Source organism: Heterocephalus glaber, unplaced genomic scaffold, assembly GCF_053883595.1.
Source record: "Heterocephalus glaber isolate CG9 unplaced genomic scaffold, H.glaber_assembly_v1.0 deba00001874, whole genome shotgun sequence".
NCBI classification, from domain to species: Eukaryota; Metazoa; Chordata; class Mammalia; order Rodentia; family Bathyergidae; genus Heterocephalus; species Heterocephalus glaber.
Window position 1 is genome coordinate 1 of NW_028258510.1, and position 19,251 is coordinate 19,251.

Below are 19,251 nucleotides of genomic sequence, written 5' to 3' on the forward strand. Positions count from 1 at the left end.
ATTTGAAAAACACATGAATTGGCTTTAATAAAAATGTCACCTTTTTATTATTGACATTAATTTAAGTAATGGTACCATATATATATTTTAAAATACATATTGACTTGAATTGTGGGGCAATAAAATACCTTCTATAAGTAATGATCACAGAACTAACCCTTATAATATAGTTTTACTTATTTTGTTTACTCTAAACATCTATAGCAGAGTTTCTCTATTTTATATTTCATACATTAAAAAAAATCCAAATAAAGATGGATTTAAATTCACTGAGGAATAGTATTGAGTAACAAACTGAGCAAAAAAGGCAAGAAATTCCTTAATAATCTGCAGTACTCTATATGGCTTTATTACATAACAAATAAGACCAAGATTTAGGGCTTCTTTAACATCACTGCTGGCGTGAAGCAAGGTACACACATTAGGTATTGTAAAGAACACCAATCCAAACTTCTTTAATTTATCAAGAAAAATAAGTGCTTAAGTGTTTCCTATATTGTCCACAGAGTGGCACTACTGGATTATTTAAAAATCAAAAGCCATGTACCATTTATGCTTTCGTTCATGTTCAGAAATGTGTGCTTTTAAAACAGTTTTAGTGCAGAAGACTAGTCTTTCTACCCTAAGTACATGAGGGGTTAAGCTCAGTGTAGAAGGGTTAATGAGAACATAGTTTTGCAAGTATATTCATTCTGTGGTCATAGTACTTAAAATGAGCAAAGGGCCTTTGATAACGCAAATAGGGCTCTGGAGCTTCTTGAAAGTGAAACTAAACTCCTCAGCTTTTCTTTTAGTTCTGTCTTTGATCTTTCCTTTTGTTCATAAATTTTCGCTACTTGTGATAAACCACCTGGTGGTGATCTTGGTGGCGGTCTTAGTGGTAGTAGTGGTGGAGAGAGTGATATTCTTTTTGGCTATCCAAAGGATTCTGTGAATCCTGTAAGTAATTTTAGTTGCTCTTAAACTTTACCCATTTTAAAGGAAACGTTTTAAATTCTTTATATACTGTGGAGTTCTTCTAAACTCATACTTAAGAAAACACACACGCTTTCTCCCTACTGAATTTACATGCTTTCTTTGATTAGACAATGAGCTCCTAACTGCTTTACTTCCCCCGCTTTTCATATGTAGTAGGAAATTTAGAGCAGTTTTGTACTGGAAATATAAAACTAGATTCTTTTAAAAAATCAATTCTTTCCTTGCCTCTTTTCTTAATTGGTAATTATTATTTCCATCCTTATAATAGTGTGAATTTTTATTTTATCTCTGCTTTAGATTAAAATGTTTGAAAGGTTGCTGAAAAATAACAACAATTTAAACAGATAAATATAAAGTGGTTTTTCTCCCCTAGTACTCAGTATGTCCCTTACAGAAATAAAGCATTAACTACTTTTAAAATATCACAGCAGGAACAATTTCAACTGAACATACCCCACAAAGAAGAACTAAGACAACTTCTGGTGGTCATCGGCCAATGTCAGGTATGAAAATTCTGTCTTTTTAACGTGCCTTTTGAAAATGTTAAAGTGAAATTTTATTTTTCTTTGTTTGTATTGTCAGTGTATTTCAAGAATTCTCAGATTTTTTTCATGAAAGGCATGTAGGAGTCCTGTACTCAGTTTTGTAAGTTTGTTGACTGAATGACTGTAAAAAACAGTGAAGCCAGAAGTCACATCTATTGTATTTGGCTCCATGTTCTTTCCAGAGCAGAAAATTCACCGTTAGTTCCTAAGTCATTGCATGGAAGGTCACTCTTTGACCTTTTAGCAGATTTGAACATTTCTTTCCCGAAATAGCACCTTCCTTGATGTGAAATGGCCACATCATAAATGGGATGGTGTAGAGGGGCTGTGATGCCTTTGCTTCCTCCTTCCAATGTCCCCGTGAGTTGGATGGAGTAGGATAGCGGCAGGTCCAGGATCCTTGTCTCAGCCGGGTGGGCTCGTGTCACCTACACCTAGGCCTCAAGTAGCAAAGAAGTTGTTTCTGGTGCCTCGAGAACTTTTCATTGTGCCTCGCAGTTGAAATTGGGCTTAATGGCATTCTGACATGTTACTTTTCTTTTGACATAGGAACTAATAATACCTTTCACTATAATAGGTCATATGTGATGCCATTCAACTGCTAGATAAGAAGTGTGATGCTATTGATAGAAAGGTGTCAGAAATTCAGTGTTCACAAGCGGAACATGATTGGGACTCTCCTGTAAGTAGTATTGAAATATTCTCATAACTATGATAAGTCTGTTTTCTAAAGATGCCAGTCAGCTGGAGCTGATACAGAACTGTGAAACTAGGAAGGCTGATATACTCTTACGGTAGGAGCAGACAGAGCACTGAAACCGTTGGAAGCACACTGAAGTTTCGGTTTGGTAAATATATGACAAATGAGTATTTTTATGTTTGTACCTAAAATAAGTAAAATACAGTTAAGATGTAAGGCCGAAGGGGAATAAACATTAATCTTCAAATCAAAAGAGCATTTAATAATGTAGAGCAATGTTGCCTAGAATATAAATCATAATGTACTGACTGCTCACTTCCTTTTTTATTCACTTGTTGATCTATGCTGGGCCTGTGTCACTTTAGAAGCAACTCAGGAGACAGAGCTTCTCAGATTTGGGAAGAGCTGAAGCCAAGGAAAAGGAGAGAATAAAGCGTCTCACTTCATTTTCTCACTCTGAGAGTTACAGCCCAACTTCACCAGTTGGCAGACCAGAAGATAATGGTGAGGAAAACATGGCATTTTTGGATTATGAAGAATCACAGGAAATCGAGCAAGAACCCCTGCAGGAGGAGGAGCCATTCTGTGGTGGTTCACCAGTTCCTAACCAGTGTTGTGGCCATACTCACTGTACGTGCATGAGATATTCTGATACACCTGCCAGCCCCAGGTATCCTGGCAGCAACAACATGTCGCCTGCAGAAATTTCCACAGTATCACATTCAGCAACTCTGACCCAGGGATATTCCAGCCTGAAACGTAGCTTGGACATGAGCAGCTGTTCTGGGTGCCTGGAGAGTAAGCCTCCTAGAACATCTTTCCAATACTCAGCTGATTTTGGTGAGTTCGGAGTGACACATGTTATAAATAACACTATGTAACTTGTATTCATCAACGTCTTTCTTACAAACTAGTGCGAGTTGTTTGTTTCCTATTTGGAGGGCTGGTTTTAGGTGACATTTATAATGACTAACATTTATTGATTGTACATTATGTGCAAGGCACTGTATTGATCAACTAATATGGCTCTTCTCCACTGATACCCATAATGCCCCCTTGGAGTGCTTTTAATCCGCTATTCTTCTTTAGCCTTTTCCCGGGATAAATAATTCTAAACGCCCCCAAAATGCCCACATACCAGATAATAGGAAGAAATGCTATGCCTTTAATTAGTTCATACAAAAGAGGATAATTTGTGTTGTTATTACTAGGTTCTAGTGAATAATAAAACCTCCTTCTGTTATCCTCACACACTAACTTTGGGGAGTCCAGCTTTCTCCTTGAGTGAGTACTTGTCAGGGCACAAAGAAATGTCAGCACAACTGACAATGAACAGCATGGCTGAAACCTGTTAAGGTCTAATTATTTCATACCTCAGTTGTTTATTAAAAAATATAAACCTTCAATCAGAACATTTATTACTATGCAATTAAACGTAAAAGAGAAACTTTTTAAATGTTAAAGTTACTTTCAACTTAGTTCAGCAGAAAATAATCTTGTGTTCGTCTACATTCAGAACAACGTGTAAGCCATGAAAGATGGGGATTTAAAGAGTAAAAGTGGTGCTAAAAATATCCAAATTGAATGCATGGGAAAGATTTGGGGAAAGAATCAGTTTGGTTCTCCCAAGTTAATGGGGTCATTGAAACTTGTTATTAAAGTGAACAAATTTAGGGCCTAGCATCTTAGCATTCACGAAGTACTGAGTTCCATCCCCAACACTCAGCAGCAGCGAAACAAATGAAAAACAAAGGGACAAATGTAAGCAATTATAGAACAGTAAATTTGGGTGGGTGGTTTTCCATTGTATTTAGCTAGCAAAATAAACCTAATTTATTCTGGAGAAGGGAGAGAAGAAACCTAGAGAGATTCATTGAAGCAAACTTAACAGAGTAACGGGTTAGGTTAGATTAACCTAATTTAACCCAAATAACAGGTTGTTTGCTGTATTTTCCTGAAGACAGAAAGGCCTTAGACTGTGAAGTCATTTTATTTTATTTTTTTGGTAGGGTTATTTTTGTGATCTTTGAAGTTTTAAGGAAACTTCTGAACCTGCCTCTGCTGTTTGCAGGAGGTCAGATGGGATGTTCTTAATGCTGCTCTCCCCAGATCCCCTTTATATAGGTTTTCTTTAATTTTACAGGTAGACTTTTAAGTCCTTGCTTGGATACTTAAGAGAAGGTTCTAGGGCTGAGACTATTACTTCCTATCTAGCATTTCTTCTTTCAAGATAATGATCAGGTCAAATATAATTTGTTTTTTTTCCTCCCCACTCAAGCTACAAGCTCTCCAATTGAATCTAAAACTGATACTGTGAAACAAACCTTCCCTGAAAACCCTTTAAACTGGTCTGTGGAAGATGTGATCCAGTTTCTGAACCATACAGATCCTCAGATATCAGGCCCCCTCACCTGGCTCCTGAGGACCCAGGTAATGTTATCTTTTGATCTGGTTTACCTGCTGCCATAACGCCTTTGAATGGCCTCTGTGCCCGCCTTTCTGTTAGGTACTGTGTTCTGTGGGTGGTGGGGGAACTGTACGAACTAATTTTTCCATTTGTAAGAAAGGTTATTTTGTCCAGTGTTAGATCCCTCAATAGTAAGTTAATGGTCGGTTCTTTAAATGGGCGTCCATGTACCTAGTATACTAGATATGCTCCTTTTGTCATAGTTATATATTATTTTATTCAGCATCCAGTTTTTAAAATTGCATATCTTGACATAATTCATTTTTAAATATTAAATTTTTTCTTAAAATTTGAAGTGTATTTATAAAGTATCACATGTTTCACTGTTCAGATTATATTTTAATAGTTTTTATCAAGCAGATGCATATTCAGAGACTACACATTTGCAGTGAGCTGCTTTCTAGCTGTTTTACATGTTCTTATAAAGAAATAGCACTGTGATCAGATGTGAAAGTATTATTAATTATAACTGCTTTCTTTCCGTAGGAAATTGATGGGAAAGCCCTGCTGCTGCTCAATAATGACATAATCACTAAGTATATGGGTTTGAAGCTGGGGCCGTCCCTGAAGCTATGCCACTACATTGAAAAGCTTAAAGAAAAACAAGGTGTTTTCGGAAATGTAGATTGAGCTTACCAATTCATTTTTCTGTCCTTAGTTTTTGTTTTGCCGACAGTTCCTCTACAGCTGTTATATCCAGAACTGCAAAACTATGTTATCGTTAAGTCTACTTCTTGAAAAGCCATTTAACATGTTAGCATTAACATTTTCAAACTGGACGTTCATTCCTTCTGTGTTTTTAGTATTTTTTATGTAAAGTTTACAAATATATTTCATGCAAAAAATGTGTATTTCAAGCAGCAAAAGAAACAAAAAACAAAACAGAACCAAAATCTTTTGATTTGGGAGAGGAAATACCAGGGATTGAAAACTTCTATAATTAAATGCAAGAGAATTTTACCTCAGAAGAGAATTTAAAGTTAAATCTGTGGCTATCTTATCTTTCTCAGATATTCTGATACTGTAGTGTACTGTTTGTGATCTACCAATGTCCACAAAAGCAATAAGCATGTAAATTCTTTGCCTCTCTATTACTTCTTTGTATAGTTTTATTTGTTCAAATTTAGTAGGGAAAGACATTTTTAAAGCTTCATCAAATGTTCTTAGCAGTTTTCAGATAAATTGTAGGATATATGGAATGACCATGTTATGCAAGAAATATACTGCCAAGAGTAGTCTGGATGGAGTCTTACTATAATTTGTTCAGAGAAATACCTATTATTTTAAAGTTTCCTATTTTAGTTTAATTGGACATTCAAATAAGAACTCATTGTTCTCATCATTTTATTAGGATATTATATCCCAGTTTTTAAAAGATATATTTTTATTTGTATGTTTATTCCTCATATGGGCACTGTTTCATATTTATATTTTATTCTAAAACAAGTATACATGCAAGTAAATCTTTACTTTTGGAATTTAAAATGGCATTTTGCACTGCTAACAGAGGTAATGAGGAACTTTTTCTTACTGAGATTTTTTATACTTTAAAAAATATATATGCATCATTTGCCATCCCTGGTACCTTTCAACTTAACTCTTCAGGGAATGAGAAACAATCTCTAGATTGATTTCCTGTTAAGGAAGTGCTCTGTTCTGTAGTGTTCCTAACTTGCCTAGTTCTGAGCCATTTATCCTTTTCAACTTTGGAAGATACATTAGTTCTCAGTTATTGTTTTGAGCTATATTTCATAATTTAAAATTTTTAAGAGAAATATATTATTTTGTTATTATTTATTACATTGTTTAACTTTTGGAACAATGCAAGCTATGAAAACTGTTGCTGATAGTATCAGCCGTTCGAAATAAATAACAATAGAATGTTCAGCAAGTGCAAGAAAACCAAATGTTCTTTATATACAAGTGCGACTATTTACTGGATACACGTGTGGTTTAAAGGCTGACTTAATTTATGTTATCCATTATATAAAATGAGATTCTAACTTAAACTTGGTCTTCTTTCAAATTGTTTAGGGGCAGATGCTGTACTATTTCTCAGGTGTTTGGAAATACTGTTTCACTCTTTCCAATTTTTAAAATACAATAAAATTAGATAAATTCAATAATTAATGCCAAAGCCTCAGATTTTATGTCACTTGATTTCATCATATTAAGTTAATGAATGAATTTGTTAAACTTAAAAAAGAGCCACTCTAGTAAATGTGGTTCCAGTTCTTGAGTTTTAAAACATGTTCTGATTCCATTAGTAAGTAGATACATAAGCACAAAGGGCAATAGTCTTAAAGGATACCCTAGAGGGCTCACAAGATAATTAAAGGAATCGAGTCAGTGAGTTTTATTTGTGCTCAAAACCTTTGTTGCTGACAATAGTTTGGGTTATGTGACAGTATTTTGGATTATGCTAGAAAATGCCAGTGCTCCCCCTTACCCCACCTCGTCCCATCTGGGCTGCTATGTCTGCCTGGCAAGTCTGGCTGCTTTTCTACCCTTGGGCCAAGAAGCCCCCTTGATACACCCACTGTCCCCTCTGCTTTTAGATGACCAGCTTTCATAGGGGTGGCCCCTTGGAGAATCCAGCTGACGCCTGAGTTAGCCTTATTATCCAGCCTCCACACTCACCCACCAAGGATGGCAGACACTCTCACTGGTGCTGCACCCCAGCAGGGTGTCATGTGGCAGTGTCACTGGAGACAGAGGGCCCCTGACTGGGGCTCCAGAGATGATGCTGAGTGGGCTGGGCTGGGGCTGTCAAGTGCTATGAGACTTGAGAGAGTTGGCACCCCTTTCCTTTCCTGACCAGTTTGTGAAATTTTAATCCAGAGACTCACATTTCCCATCCTGTGAATTTTTCAGCTTTTTAAAATGATCTGTCCTCTAGCTTGGCCTCTCAGCCCGTCCTTTGTCCCTCTTTGACCCCGTCTAACAACATTAATGTTAGACATTAATTCTGGGATGGCAGGCATGTGCCACCAGGCTCACCTTATGAGATACCGTGAAATGGCATAATGGGTTTGGCTTTAGGACTCAGTTTACAGGAACATGCTAAATAACATTTACACATTCCCTGTTGCTTTCCATGCCTGATAATACTCTTTTTACATTGGAGGTGATATTAGGTGGAACAAAAATGACAGTTTTTTATTTTTAAATTATATATTTACTTTAAGGGTATTAAAAAATACTGGTTCTGCCAGGTGTGGCGATGCACATCTATAATCCCAGCACTCAGGAGGCTGAGATGGGAGGATCACGGGGAGTTTGAGGCCAGCCTGGGCTCCATAGTGAGTCCAAGGCCAGCCTGGAGTACACAGGGAGAAGTTGTCTCAAAACAAACAAACAAACAAACAAAAAACCCCAACCAAACTAGTTCTTCATTTATAGCAGGGTATAGTATTTTCTTTAAAAAATATAGTATTTCCTTTCAAATTACTTTTTTGGGTTTTTTTTGGGGGGGGGGTTGCTGGGCATAAGAGGCTGAGGCAGGAAGATCACCATGAGTTCAAGGCCACCCTCAACTACATGTGGAGGCCCTGTTTCAAACAAGCAAACAAACACAAAAACTAAAACAAAATGCATAAAATAAAATAAAATTTATATCTTGGAAACAGCCCAAATGCTTTTCAACAGATGAGTGGATAAAGATTGTTTTTTAATACAATGGAGTACTACTCTGCCATGAAGAACGATGAGCTTCAGACATTTATAGCTAATGGATGGACCTTGAGACCATACTCTTAAGTGAAATAAATCAGACACACATGTTTACACTTTTTTTTTTTTTTTGTACTGGGGATCGAACTCGGAACCTTGTGCTTTTGAGGCAGGTGGCGGAACCACTGAGCTAAATCCCCAGCCACAGACACACATGATTAAATACCGCATTGTTTCTGGTGTGAGAAACTGAAAATGGAGGAAAGGAATGAAATGTATACTGGATGCTGGGAAATGGGAAGAAAGTGTTCAAATGGGAAGGGCAACAAGGGAGGGAGGAGGGAGAAAGGAAGGAAGGCACAAGAAAAAAAGTGAAAATAGAAGGAAAAAATGGAAACAGCTTCTGTACATAGGGAGGGGAGAGGGCTTGAGGAGGGGAATGAAATAAAGTAAAATAAAATTTGTTTTAAAGAACCAAAACACGGTACTTTTTTTTTTTTTCAATGCTGGGAATCAAACTCAGGGCCTTGCATACACTGGGGAACCCCTTTGCCTCATCTACATTCCCAGCCCCATTTTCTTTTTGGTACTGGGGATTGAACTCAGGACCTTGCGCTTTTGAGGCAGGCAGCGGCACTGAGCTAAATTTTGCCTTTTGGGCCACTGAGCTAAATCCCCAGCCCCTTCAGCTCCTTTTTTTAAATGGACTTTATTTTTGGTACTGGGGATCAAACTTGGGACCTTGCGCTTGCGAGGCAGGTGCCAGAACCATGGAGCTAAATCCCCAGCCCTAAATTATTTATTTATTTTGGTACTGGGGATCAAACTCGGGTCCTTGCGCGCTTGCGCAGCAGGCAGCGAAACCACTGAGCTAAATCCCCAGCCCTCCTTTTAAAAATTTTTGAGACAGGATCTCGCCAAATTGCTAAGTTCCCCGGGCTGGGTTTGAACTTGCGATCCTCCTGTCTCAGCCCTCCCGAGTGCTGGGATTACAAGGCTGCACCACCACACCCAGCTTCCTCCTAGTTCTTATGCTTCAGGACCTCAAGCAGCTCTCTATGTAAGTATGCCAGTGGTTTTCAAGGGGTGGAAGGAGGAGAAGGAATCTGACTCCCAGGGCACATGTGACAATGTCTGGAGACATTTTTAGTTAACAACCCTGGAAGCATGGAGGGGATAGAGACCAGGGCAGCTGCTCCACACCCTGTGAAGCCCAGCACAGCCCACTGCAACCAAGAATTATCCATTTCACTCTCTTTATCAGCAGCATGAGCCTACTGAAGATGACAATTCAGAGCCTCAAGGTGGTCAGAAGCCTCGAGGTACCAGCAGGATTTGGTGGAGGTGAGGGCTGTGTGAGCTACAGTCTCCTAAGCACATTCATCTCTCTCCCAGCCTCTGTCCTTGTTTCCTCAGAAGCTCTCAAATGGTCCACTGTGAGGAGGGACATCCACCAATTGCGCATTTACCGATTTAAGAAGAGAGTGAAAACGAGCATCATTACTGCCTTGATTAATGTGCACCCTGGGGGCTTTGCTGTTGGAGGGATAAGGGCGAGGCCCAAATAGGCCAGAGCTGTCCATGGAATTCTCAAAAGTGCACCTAAGAGGGAGAACTCTTTCCTCTACAAAAGAGGAAATGACACCAACCCACAAGAAGAAAGGGAGGCAGAGACCGAGCTAAGGGGTCGCCTGGGGTTGTCCTAGTCACTGACTCTCCTTTTCCCCGCCATCTTTATTGAGCAAGAAGTTGCTCTTTTTTGCTTCTGCCACCTTAAGTTACATCTGTCGCTTGCAACACAAAGTGTCCCCTCACTAGGGCACAACTAGATTAGCACAGGCGATGTTTCAAGAATTAGCAATATTGTAATGAGATATGAAGCTCAAACTTGGTATTGGCTTTTTGATTACAAAGTTTAAAAGAGAAATGCTAGGGCTGGGGATTTAGCTCAGTGGTTCCAGCGCCTGCCTTGCAAGTGCAAGGTCCCGAGTTTGACCCCTGGTACCAAAATAAATAAATAAAAAATAAAAGAGAAATGCTATGCTACACCACTCACACAACCCATGTTTGTGTGAAACCAGTGCCACTCAACGGAACCCCCAGGAGGGAAATTAATCCTAAGCCGTCAAGAGTGACTCAGAGGTGGTTGCTATTTTAGAAGGACATGGGTAAAGCAGGACTAGGAAGGGTGTTCGGCTGGACAGAGCAGGCTAGTGGGGCCTGGTGCAGATAGTGACAGGGTAAGTCGGGGACATGGCCAGCAGTGCATTGTGGGGGAACATGAGGGCCAAGGGGGTGGTGTCTGGGATGGGACAGTGACCAGGAAGGAAACCTAAGTGAAGGTCGGGGGGATGTGTTTTGCAGGCCTTGGTGAAAAAAATAGGACTTTATCCAAAGGCTCTGGGGAGCACTAATAACATTTGCACAAGGGAGACCATGTTGCAAGTTAGAAATATCCAATGCACGCCTGTAATCTCAGCACTCGGCAGGCTGAGGCAGGAGGATCACTGTAAGTTTGAGGCCAGTGTGGGCTGCATAGTGAGTTCACACTGAAATATGTAGTAAGACCCTGACTCACAAACAAAAAAAAAGGAAAAGAAATAACATTCTGTAAGGTGGGGATAATAATAGTTATCTGGCAAGGTTGCTACCAAGATTATAGATAATAATTAAAAGGATGATAGCCAAGCCAAAAAATGCACCCACATTTTGTTCCAAACACCATTAAAAACTCACAGCAATTGTCTACTACTAGGTGGGACTATGAGAGTTTTACAGAGGCTTAGACTTGCTTAAAGGTGATCTCTAGATCTACAGAAAAATGGGGTTTGGAATTCCTGGCCAGTGTGGACAGCTGCCAGACCAGCCAAGTTCTCACCAAACCGGGACATTTCAAACTGAGATAGAATTTCTGAGATTGTTCTAGAACTGAAAGGATTCCAACAGCCACTATGGAATTTTTTTCAGTGTCTGAGAATTAGGGAATATGTAGTCTATGGTCACCTATGAATTGAGTTTTATGTTAGGAGTGTGTGTGTGTGCGCGTGTGCACATGTGTGTGTGGCACTAGGGATTGAGCCCAGAGTCTTCTCACTGAGCTACATCCCCAGCCCTTTTGTTAATTTTATATTTTGAGATAAGGTCTCATTAAATGGTTAAACTACCCAAGCTGGACTCCAACTGGGAATCCTCCTGCCTGAGCCTCCCAGACTGCTGGGATTACAGGCTCGTACTACCATGCCTGGTTTATATTAGGTTTTGTTGGGGTTTTTTTTTTTTTTTTAACTCAATAGGCATTCTTTGGACTAAAAGCTAATCCTAAAGAATGTTTCTTCAGGGGCCACAAGCAGGAACAGTAAGGAAAAATACTTCATTCCAACAACAACGAAAAATCAAATTACTCTTTTCTCCATATGGATTTTTCTGAGTAAAGTAAGTACAGAGGGGACAAGTGGAGAAATCATTCACCCTAGGTACCAAATTATTGCAAGATCTCTCTCTGGTCAAAAGATCACTGGGTTAGTGGTGTATTTCATTTTCAGATTGATTTCAAGGGACCCCTCATACTATTTATTTAGTCTGGTGATTTGGAAATTTTAAGCAGATAAAAGAAATGATTTGGAAAACACAGTTATTTAAAAATGAATCCCTCAGTTTAAAACAATGAAGTATGTCACTCGCAGGAGAAGTGCTAGTTTTCTGTTAAAAGCAGAGGTTATCTTAAATTAGAGGAAAATGGAAAACATGTGAAAACCACATTTTTTAAGCTATGTTTGGAAGCAGTATCCATTAGTTAGTTAAAACTTTTTTGTTTGTTTTTATCAGATAACCAATAAAGTCTTTAAATTAATCGCCAGATTGTATTTTTTTTAAATGAAGATTGTAATTGTTAGCACTTTTCCCAGGTAACTGGCACTTGCCAATAATTTAGAGGGTTTTCCCTTCCGCAAAGGTTAAATCAATGTATAGATGCTATGTATCTGGACAGAGAACTTGTAAAACAGTATATGAGAAACTGTTATTAACAGTTTCCTTCAGTTGGAATTGTTAGGTGGAGCAAGAAAAGGATTTAACTTTTTGTTCATATCTTTGGGAATGATCTGATTTAAAAAAAACTTTATGCGGCAGGCGCGCGAGACGCAGCGGCCGCCGCGGGTCCTGGCCCGCCTGGGACGGCCCCGGTCTCCGGCCCTGCCCCCGGGCCCGGCCCGGCAGGAAAGGGCGGTGGCGGCGGCGGCGGAGGCAACCCTGGGCCCGCGGCCGGCCCGGAGCCCCTGAGCCTGCCCGGGATCCTGCACTTTATTCAGCACTAGTGGGCGCGCTTCGAGGCCGAGAAGGCCCGCTGGAAGGCAGAACGCTCCGGAAAGGGCAGGAGACTCTAAAGACAGACCTGGTGCGGCGGATCAAGATGTTAGAATACGCGCTGAAGCAGGAAAGGGCCAAATATCATAAACTGAAGTTCGGGACAGACCTGAACCAGGGGGAGAAGAAACCAGATCTGCCAGAACAAGTTCCCAATGGCCCTGTGGAGTCAGTCACCCTGGAGAACAGCCCGCTGGTGTGGAAGGAAGGACGGCAGCTGCTCCGACAGAACCTGGAAGAGGTGGGCTACACGGACACCATCCTTAACATGCGGTCCAAGCGTGTGCGCTCCCTGCTTGGACGCTCCCTAGAGCTCAACGGGGCTACTGAGTTCAGCGAGAGGGCCCCCCGGGGGGCACCTAGTCCTGGGGGCCTCAGTGGCGGCGAGTCCCTGCTGGTGAAGCGGACTGAGGAGCAGATCAAGAGGAATGCAGCAGGCAAAGATGGCAAAGAGCGTCTGGGTAGCTCGGTGCTGGAGCAGATCCCCTTCCTGCAGACCTGCGAGGATGAGGACAGCGATGAGGACGACGAGCTGGACAGTGTGCAGCACAAGGAGCAGCGTGTGAAGCTCCCTTCCAAGGCCTTGGTGCCTGAGATGGAGGATGAGGATGAGGATGAGGAGGACGACTCAGAGGATGCCATCAACGAGTTTGATCTCCTGGGCTCGGGGGAGGACGGGGAGGGGTCTCCGGGCCCCCGGCGGTGTACCAGTGAGGGGACCCCCCCACGAGCTGGAGAGCCGTCGGGTCAAACTCCAGGGAATTCTGGCCGACCTTCAGGACATAGATGGGCTGCCGCCCAAAGTGACGGCCCCACCTCCCGGCTCAGCCCAGCCCCGGCCCCACTAAGACGTTTTCATCATGGACACTATCGGGGGCGGGGAGGTGAGCCTGGGGGACTCGGCAGATCTCACCGTCACCAACGACAACAACCTCAGCTGTGATCTGACAGCAAAAATGCCTTCAAGAAGACGTGGAACCCCAAGTTCACCTTCTGCTCGCACTCTGATGGCATCCGCTCCCTGGCTTTCCAGCACAGCCAGTCGGCACTGCTCACCGCCTTCGAGGACAGCACACTCAAGCTCTGGAACCTGCAGAAGGCAGTCACGGCCAAGAAGAATGCTGCACTGGACGTGGAACCATACCATGGCTTCCGAGGTCACAGGGGGCCTGTGTTGGCGGTGGCTGTGGGCAGCAACAGTGAATACTGCTACAGTGGGGTGACGACGCCCGCATCCACAGCTGGAAGATTCCGGACCTCAACATGGACCCCTACGGTGGTTAAGACCCCAGCGTCCTGAGCCACGTCCTGGAGGGCCATGGGGATGCTGAGTGGGGCTTGGCCTTCAGCCCCACCTCCCAGTGCCTGGCCTCCTGCTCTGCCGATGGCACCGTGCGCATCTGGGACCCCAGCAGCAGCCCGGGCCGCCTCTGTACCTTCGCCACAGCCAGTGAGCACGGAGTTCTCACTTCAGTGGCCTTCACCAGCAACAAGCCTGCCCACATCGTGGCCTCCTTCCGCTCTGGTGACACCATCCTGTATGACCTAGAGACTGGCAGTGCCCTCCTCACGCTGGAGTCCCGGGGGAGCAGCGGCCTAACCCAAATCAACCAGGTGGTGAGTCACCCCAACCAGTCCCTTACCATCACTGCCCATGACGACAGGGGCATCCACTTCCTGGACAATTGGACAGGTAAATCCGTGTGCTCCATGGTTGCCCACCTGGATGCGGTCACCTGTCTAGCTGTGGACCCCAATGGTGTGTTCCTGATGTCAGGAAGCCACGACTGCTCCCTGCGCCTGTGGAGCCTGGACAATAAGATGTGCGTGCAGGAGATCACTGCCCACTGCAAGAAGCATGAGGAGGCCATCCATGCTGTTGCCTCCACCCAGCAAGGCCCTCATCGCCAGTGCTGGCGCCGATGCCCTGGCCAAGGTCTTCGTATGATGCCCACCTGGCCCCGCCCTGGCCAACACACTGGCTGAGGAGCAGGGCTGGGCAGGTGGGGCTGAGGCTCCGGTTGGCCTCTCCCCACCTGCTGCGGAGCCTGGTGGTGCTAACTAAGGGCCCTGTTCCAGGAATGCTTTCCCTTGGCTCTTGTCCCCACACACTGGCCTGGGGACATGCCCCTCAGGAATCACTGCCTGGCCCCTCAGACACCCATTCCTGCACCTGCTGCCCTCTCACATGCAGCTCAGCCAGGGCCGGGTCTTTGGGGATCAGCTCTTCCAAGATGCCAGAAGGTGCCAGGTTCTCCCCTTGACCCCCACCCGCCGGCCTGTGGGAGCTGTGCTGGGAGGAGTCCCCTGACACCCCTCCTCCATGGGGACCCCTGTGGCAATGGGAGCCTGCCTGGCCCACCCCCCAGCTCTTCCCCTGTTTTCCAGACACTAACCTCCAGGGCTGAGACTTTGCCCCCAGTCTCCCAGGGTGCTCCTCCCCAAGGCGTGGGGGTGAAGTGGGGACCCCGTGCAGCTCCCCGTATATCTGTAAAAATGGACAGGATTTTAATGGCGCCCCTCCCCAAGTTATCACTGTGTGATAGTCTTCATCAGTCTCTTCCTGGCTCCACATTTTGCCTCTGTTTATTTCACTCTTCATTTGGGTTCTACCCTGAGTCCAAGCCCTTGACCCCCCTTCAGGTTCCTGTTTATAAGCCACCCTCTGCCCCTGAATTGTACGTGAAAACTTGTCTCAATAAACCCTTTGGAGTAAATAAATAAATAAAAATTAAAAAGAAAATAAAAAACTTTATGTGAGCATGGATTGTTTTAGTAATTGAGAGAGCTAGAAATATTAAAATAAATATTTTTCTAACATATATGCATTATCTTTTTTTATATATGCATTATCTTGATACCTATTCAATAGCTAAAAGTTGTTCCCATTTAAGGTCTTACTTTGTAAAATAGTGTAGTCATACATTAATAATATGTTCTCTTTTTTTTTGGTATGGGGGATTGAACTAGGGGCCTTGCACTTTCAAGGCAGGTGGTGGTACCACTGAGCTAAATCCCCAGCAGTAATATGTTCTTTATACAACTCTATTCAAAGATGAGAAAATGACTATAAAGTCATGATGTAATCTGTCCTCTAGGAGCACAAGTGACTAAAGCCCTAGTCCTATGTACATATATATAAAAATCCAGAAAAACAATTAGAAGAAAAAGGTTAACATGAAGTACTTCTGTGTTCTTATACTTTCTGTACACAATATTTAACATTTGATTCTTAAAAGTTAAATTAATTCTAGCAAGTAAATGTTAATGCTATTAATATTTTTTTATTTTCAAAATTAACAAGTATTCAGAATAATTTTTCACAAGTAAACTATTTGACTCAAAAAGTTAAATCTGATTCCATTTGTAACCCTCAACATGAGGCTAAGTTTCTCAAAAGTTTCCAAAAGATTACTGTTTTTAAAAGATTTTTAATAAAAATTATTTAATTATGTTGTCATTCATAAATGCAATGTCCACAGAGGCTGCGTTTTATTCTATAACTTTGGACAAATTATTTAATCTCACTAAGCTTCAGTTTCCTCATCTTTAAGATGGAAATAATAATAGGACCTAGTTCATAATCGTGTTATGAGGATCAAATGTGTTAATACACTTAAAAGGCTTAATATCTGTGGTACATAAGAAGCACTAAAGAAATATTAGCTATTGTTTTGTTTGCATTTTCATTGTTTGGTTTTTTTTTTTTTTGCATTTTCAGTGTTGCTTTAAGAAGTTTGGCCTTGCCCAACATAAGCTCTAGCTTTTGCAACATACTGCTTTAAAATACTTAGTAAAGCATATTCTCCCCTGGGCTTATATTAGTTGTTTAACTTTTAGAACCATTAATCTCATCTTTTCTGCCAAATAAAACTAAGCCTGGAGTACATTCATTTCAATTTCTGTATCTAGAACTATGTATCAGCTAACATTTATTTCTCTTACTACAGCTAAGTACCAATACTAGCAACAAACACATGTTTATGTTTGTGCTTCAACGTAATTCTGAAACGACATGTTGTCAGGAAAGGGTTCCAACAATTAAATCTATACAATACTGGTTTCCCCAAAATAACAGTAGACTCATATTCTCATATTCTAATGTATAACTGTAGATTTAATAATTGGATTAATAAATTAATAATAACAGAAATAAACCATGCTCTGCTTTATAAAATCTGAGGCTAGAACTTGTGAATTAGCTTCAAATTAGCTGTGCTGATTTCAAGAGAGAGAACCGTTTAAATGTCTTGGTGTTTCTTTTTAACTCCTTGAACATTTTGAAGCTATGCTAAGAAGCCAGATGCACAGTACCTTGATCAGGTTGTGTCCCACGGTGTAGACGGTTGTTACGTTTCCCCTTTCTCCAGGAGCATGTGTACCTGTTTCATACTCATGCCAAGCTACCAGATACGGGTTGTGACTAGTAATTCAGTACTTGACACGGTCCCCAAGTGTCTGGAAACAGTATGTGGCATAGTCTTTGAAGATATCTACCATGGATTCATTTTTTCACCCCCCATATTTTTCTTGTAGGGCTAAAGGCAAATCCCAGTGGTACAAAGTAACTATAGGCTCAATGTTTCTCAGTAGTAGGGCGTCCGGAAGAGCATTGTAATACTGGAGACCTTTTGCATTGGCAACTGTTATCATTCCATCGGGGAAAAGCCTTGGCCAGGAAATTAAGAACTGACAAAAAAGAAACTCCTAAAAAATCCGGAGCTGACAAGTCTTTTTCCAGAAAAATGCAGTTGTCACTGGAACCGCTGGTGCTGTTGACAATTTTAAGGCATGTGTGGATGAAATGATCCCCTATAGAGGGTCCTTTTCCATCCTCCTTCCAACTCCCTTCCACTTGAAACGCTCCAGTCCCAACACCCCAGAAAAAGGTTTTAGGGAAAGCGTCATAGAGAAACAGTTGTCTTGTATTTACCGGGCTAAAATGGGGATTTCTAGACCACAAAGCTCTTTCCTCTCCGGAGAGTTCGGCAGCAGCTGGTATCAGGAGCAGGGCGGACAGGATGACAGCTCTTCCCAGTGCCCCGCTGGACATCGTCTTTCTGCAGGGTGCGTCCCTTTCATAGGCGCTGAGGAGAATCCATTCATTCCCCAGAGACCCTGCTGCCAACGCAACCGGGCTTCTCCCTGCGCCTGCTGACTCTTATCAGCGCTTCGGCAGGAGTGAGAGATTGTGAGGCTCTGTCAATGATTACGCTGAACTGTGAGACTTAGGCTGGGTCGGGAGGGCCGCGTAACTTGAGGGAGGTGGTCCCGGGCCGTCAACAATTCGTCCTCCCTCCTCAGGGGACAAATGAGATGAAAATGCCCCAGGGACAAGACTTTTGACTGCGGCAGGAAGACCTATGCGAGCAATGAAGAAAAATGGCATTTTGCGTGTAGCTTTTCATATTGACCCAAATCTTTTGAACATTATTGAATAATTTTGAATATTATTTTTGAACATTATTTTAAGAGTTTCTGAATGGTAATTTTATTATCTTTTTTTTTTTTTTTTTGGTACTGGGGATCGAACTCGGGACCTTCCGCTTGCGAGGCAGCTGGCGGAACCACTGAGCTAAATCCCCGGCCCGGTCATTTTATTATCTTATATTTCAGAAGAACTAATATTGCATACAATCAATAGCATCCTATATCCCAATAATGAAGAATTAGGAACGATAAGACACTTCCACATAATATATCTCATGTTATCTTAGTAAATGTACCCCATTTTAAGAAAATTATAAAACCACTGATAGATGTGAGGGAAGATTTGAACGAAGGAATCTAGCAGTTTCTGGATGAAACACTGAATACTTTCCAATTTAATTTATAAAGTGCACATTTCACCAAAATCCTCTAATTCCAAATTTTACTGAGAGAGTTCACTTGAAGGATAAATAGATATTAATTATAAAAAAAAGAAAGAAGGAAACAAGAAAATGTGAAGTCATAGATTATCTTCACATAAAAGACTACGACAATTTAAACAGTGTGATTCTTGAACAGTAATAAAGAAATATTATTCAGAATATTTAGCTTTCAAAAACACTATTATTTATTTACCTATGTATTTATTTATTTACTTTGAGACAGGGTCTCCCTATGCAGTTTAGGCTCACCTTGAGCTCACTATGTAGCCCAGGCAATCCTCCTGTCTCAGCCTTCCAAGTAGCTGAGATTACAGATGTATGTCACCACAGTCACATGTATTTTTGTACTAGCATTACTTATATAAATATGTTATTTATTTTAAAATACTTTAAAGATCTATCTATTAAGCAAGTAATTGTCTGAAGCATTGAATACCTCTTTGATGGTATTTAGCCTCATTTTAAAAGAATATGAGGGTGGGAGATGTAGCTCAAAACACAGTGCCTGGTAAGTCCAAGGCCCTGAGTTCAATTCCAGGACCCACCCCCCCAAAAAAAGAATACGTAGAAACATTTAAAACCTTAAGTTAGACGTGGTGGTGCACAATTGTAATCTCAGCACTCGACTGAGGCAGGAGGACTGCAAATTCAAGC

At 41.8% G+C, this 19,251-nt stretch overlaps 1 protein-coding gene and 1 pseudogene across 2 annotated transcripts; both read left to right on the forward strand.

The window, feature by feature from the left end:
* The first annotated feature begins 114 nt into the window (after positions 1–114).
* On the forward strand, positions 115–6,768 carry LOC147820464 (uncharacterized). 2 transcript variants are annotated; one of them, XM_087204188.1, is made up of 5 exons: positions 115–1,481; positions 2,101–2,205; positions 2,589–3,063; positions 4,502–4,653; positions 5,177–6,768. In XM_087204188.1, exons 3-5 carry the CDS (start codon positions 2,739–2,741, stop codon positions 5,318–5,320), a joined length of 621 nt encoding a protein of 206 aa, XP_087060314.1. In that variant the 5' UTR covers positions 115–1,481; positions 2,101–2,205; positions 2,589–2,738; the 3' UTR covers positions 5,321–6,768. The 2 variants fall into 2 exon arrangements, with proteins under 2 accessions (XP_087060314.1, XP_087060315.1); XM_087204189.1 differs by lacking the exon at positions 115–1,481 and having other exon boundaries at positions 1,492–2,205.
* Positions 6,769–9,630: 2,862 nt separating this feature from the next.
* LOC147820465 (striatin-4 pseudogene) lies at positions 9,631–14,750 on the forward strand (annotated as a pseudogene).
* Positions 14,751–19,251: the final 4,501 nt, after the last annotated feature.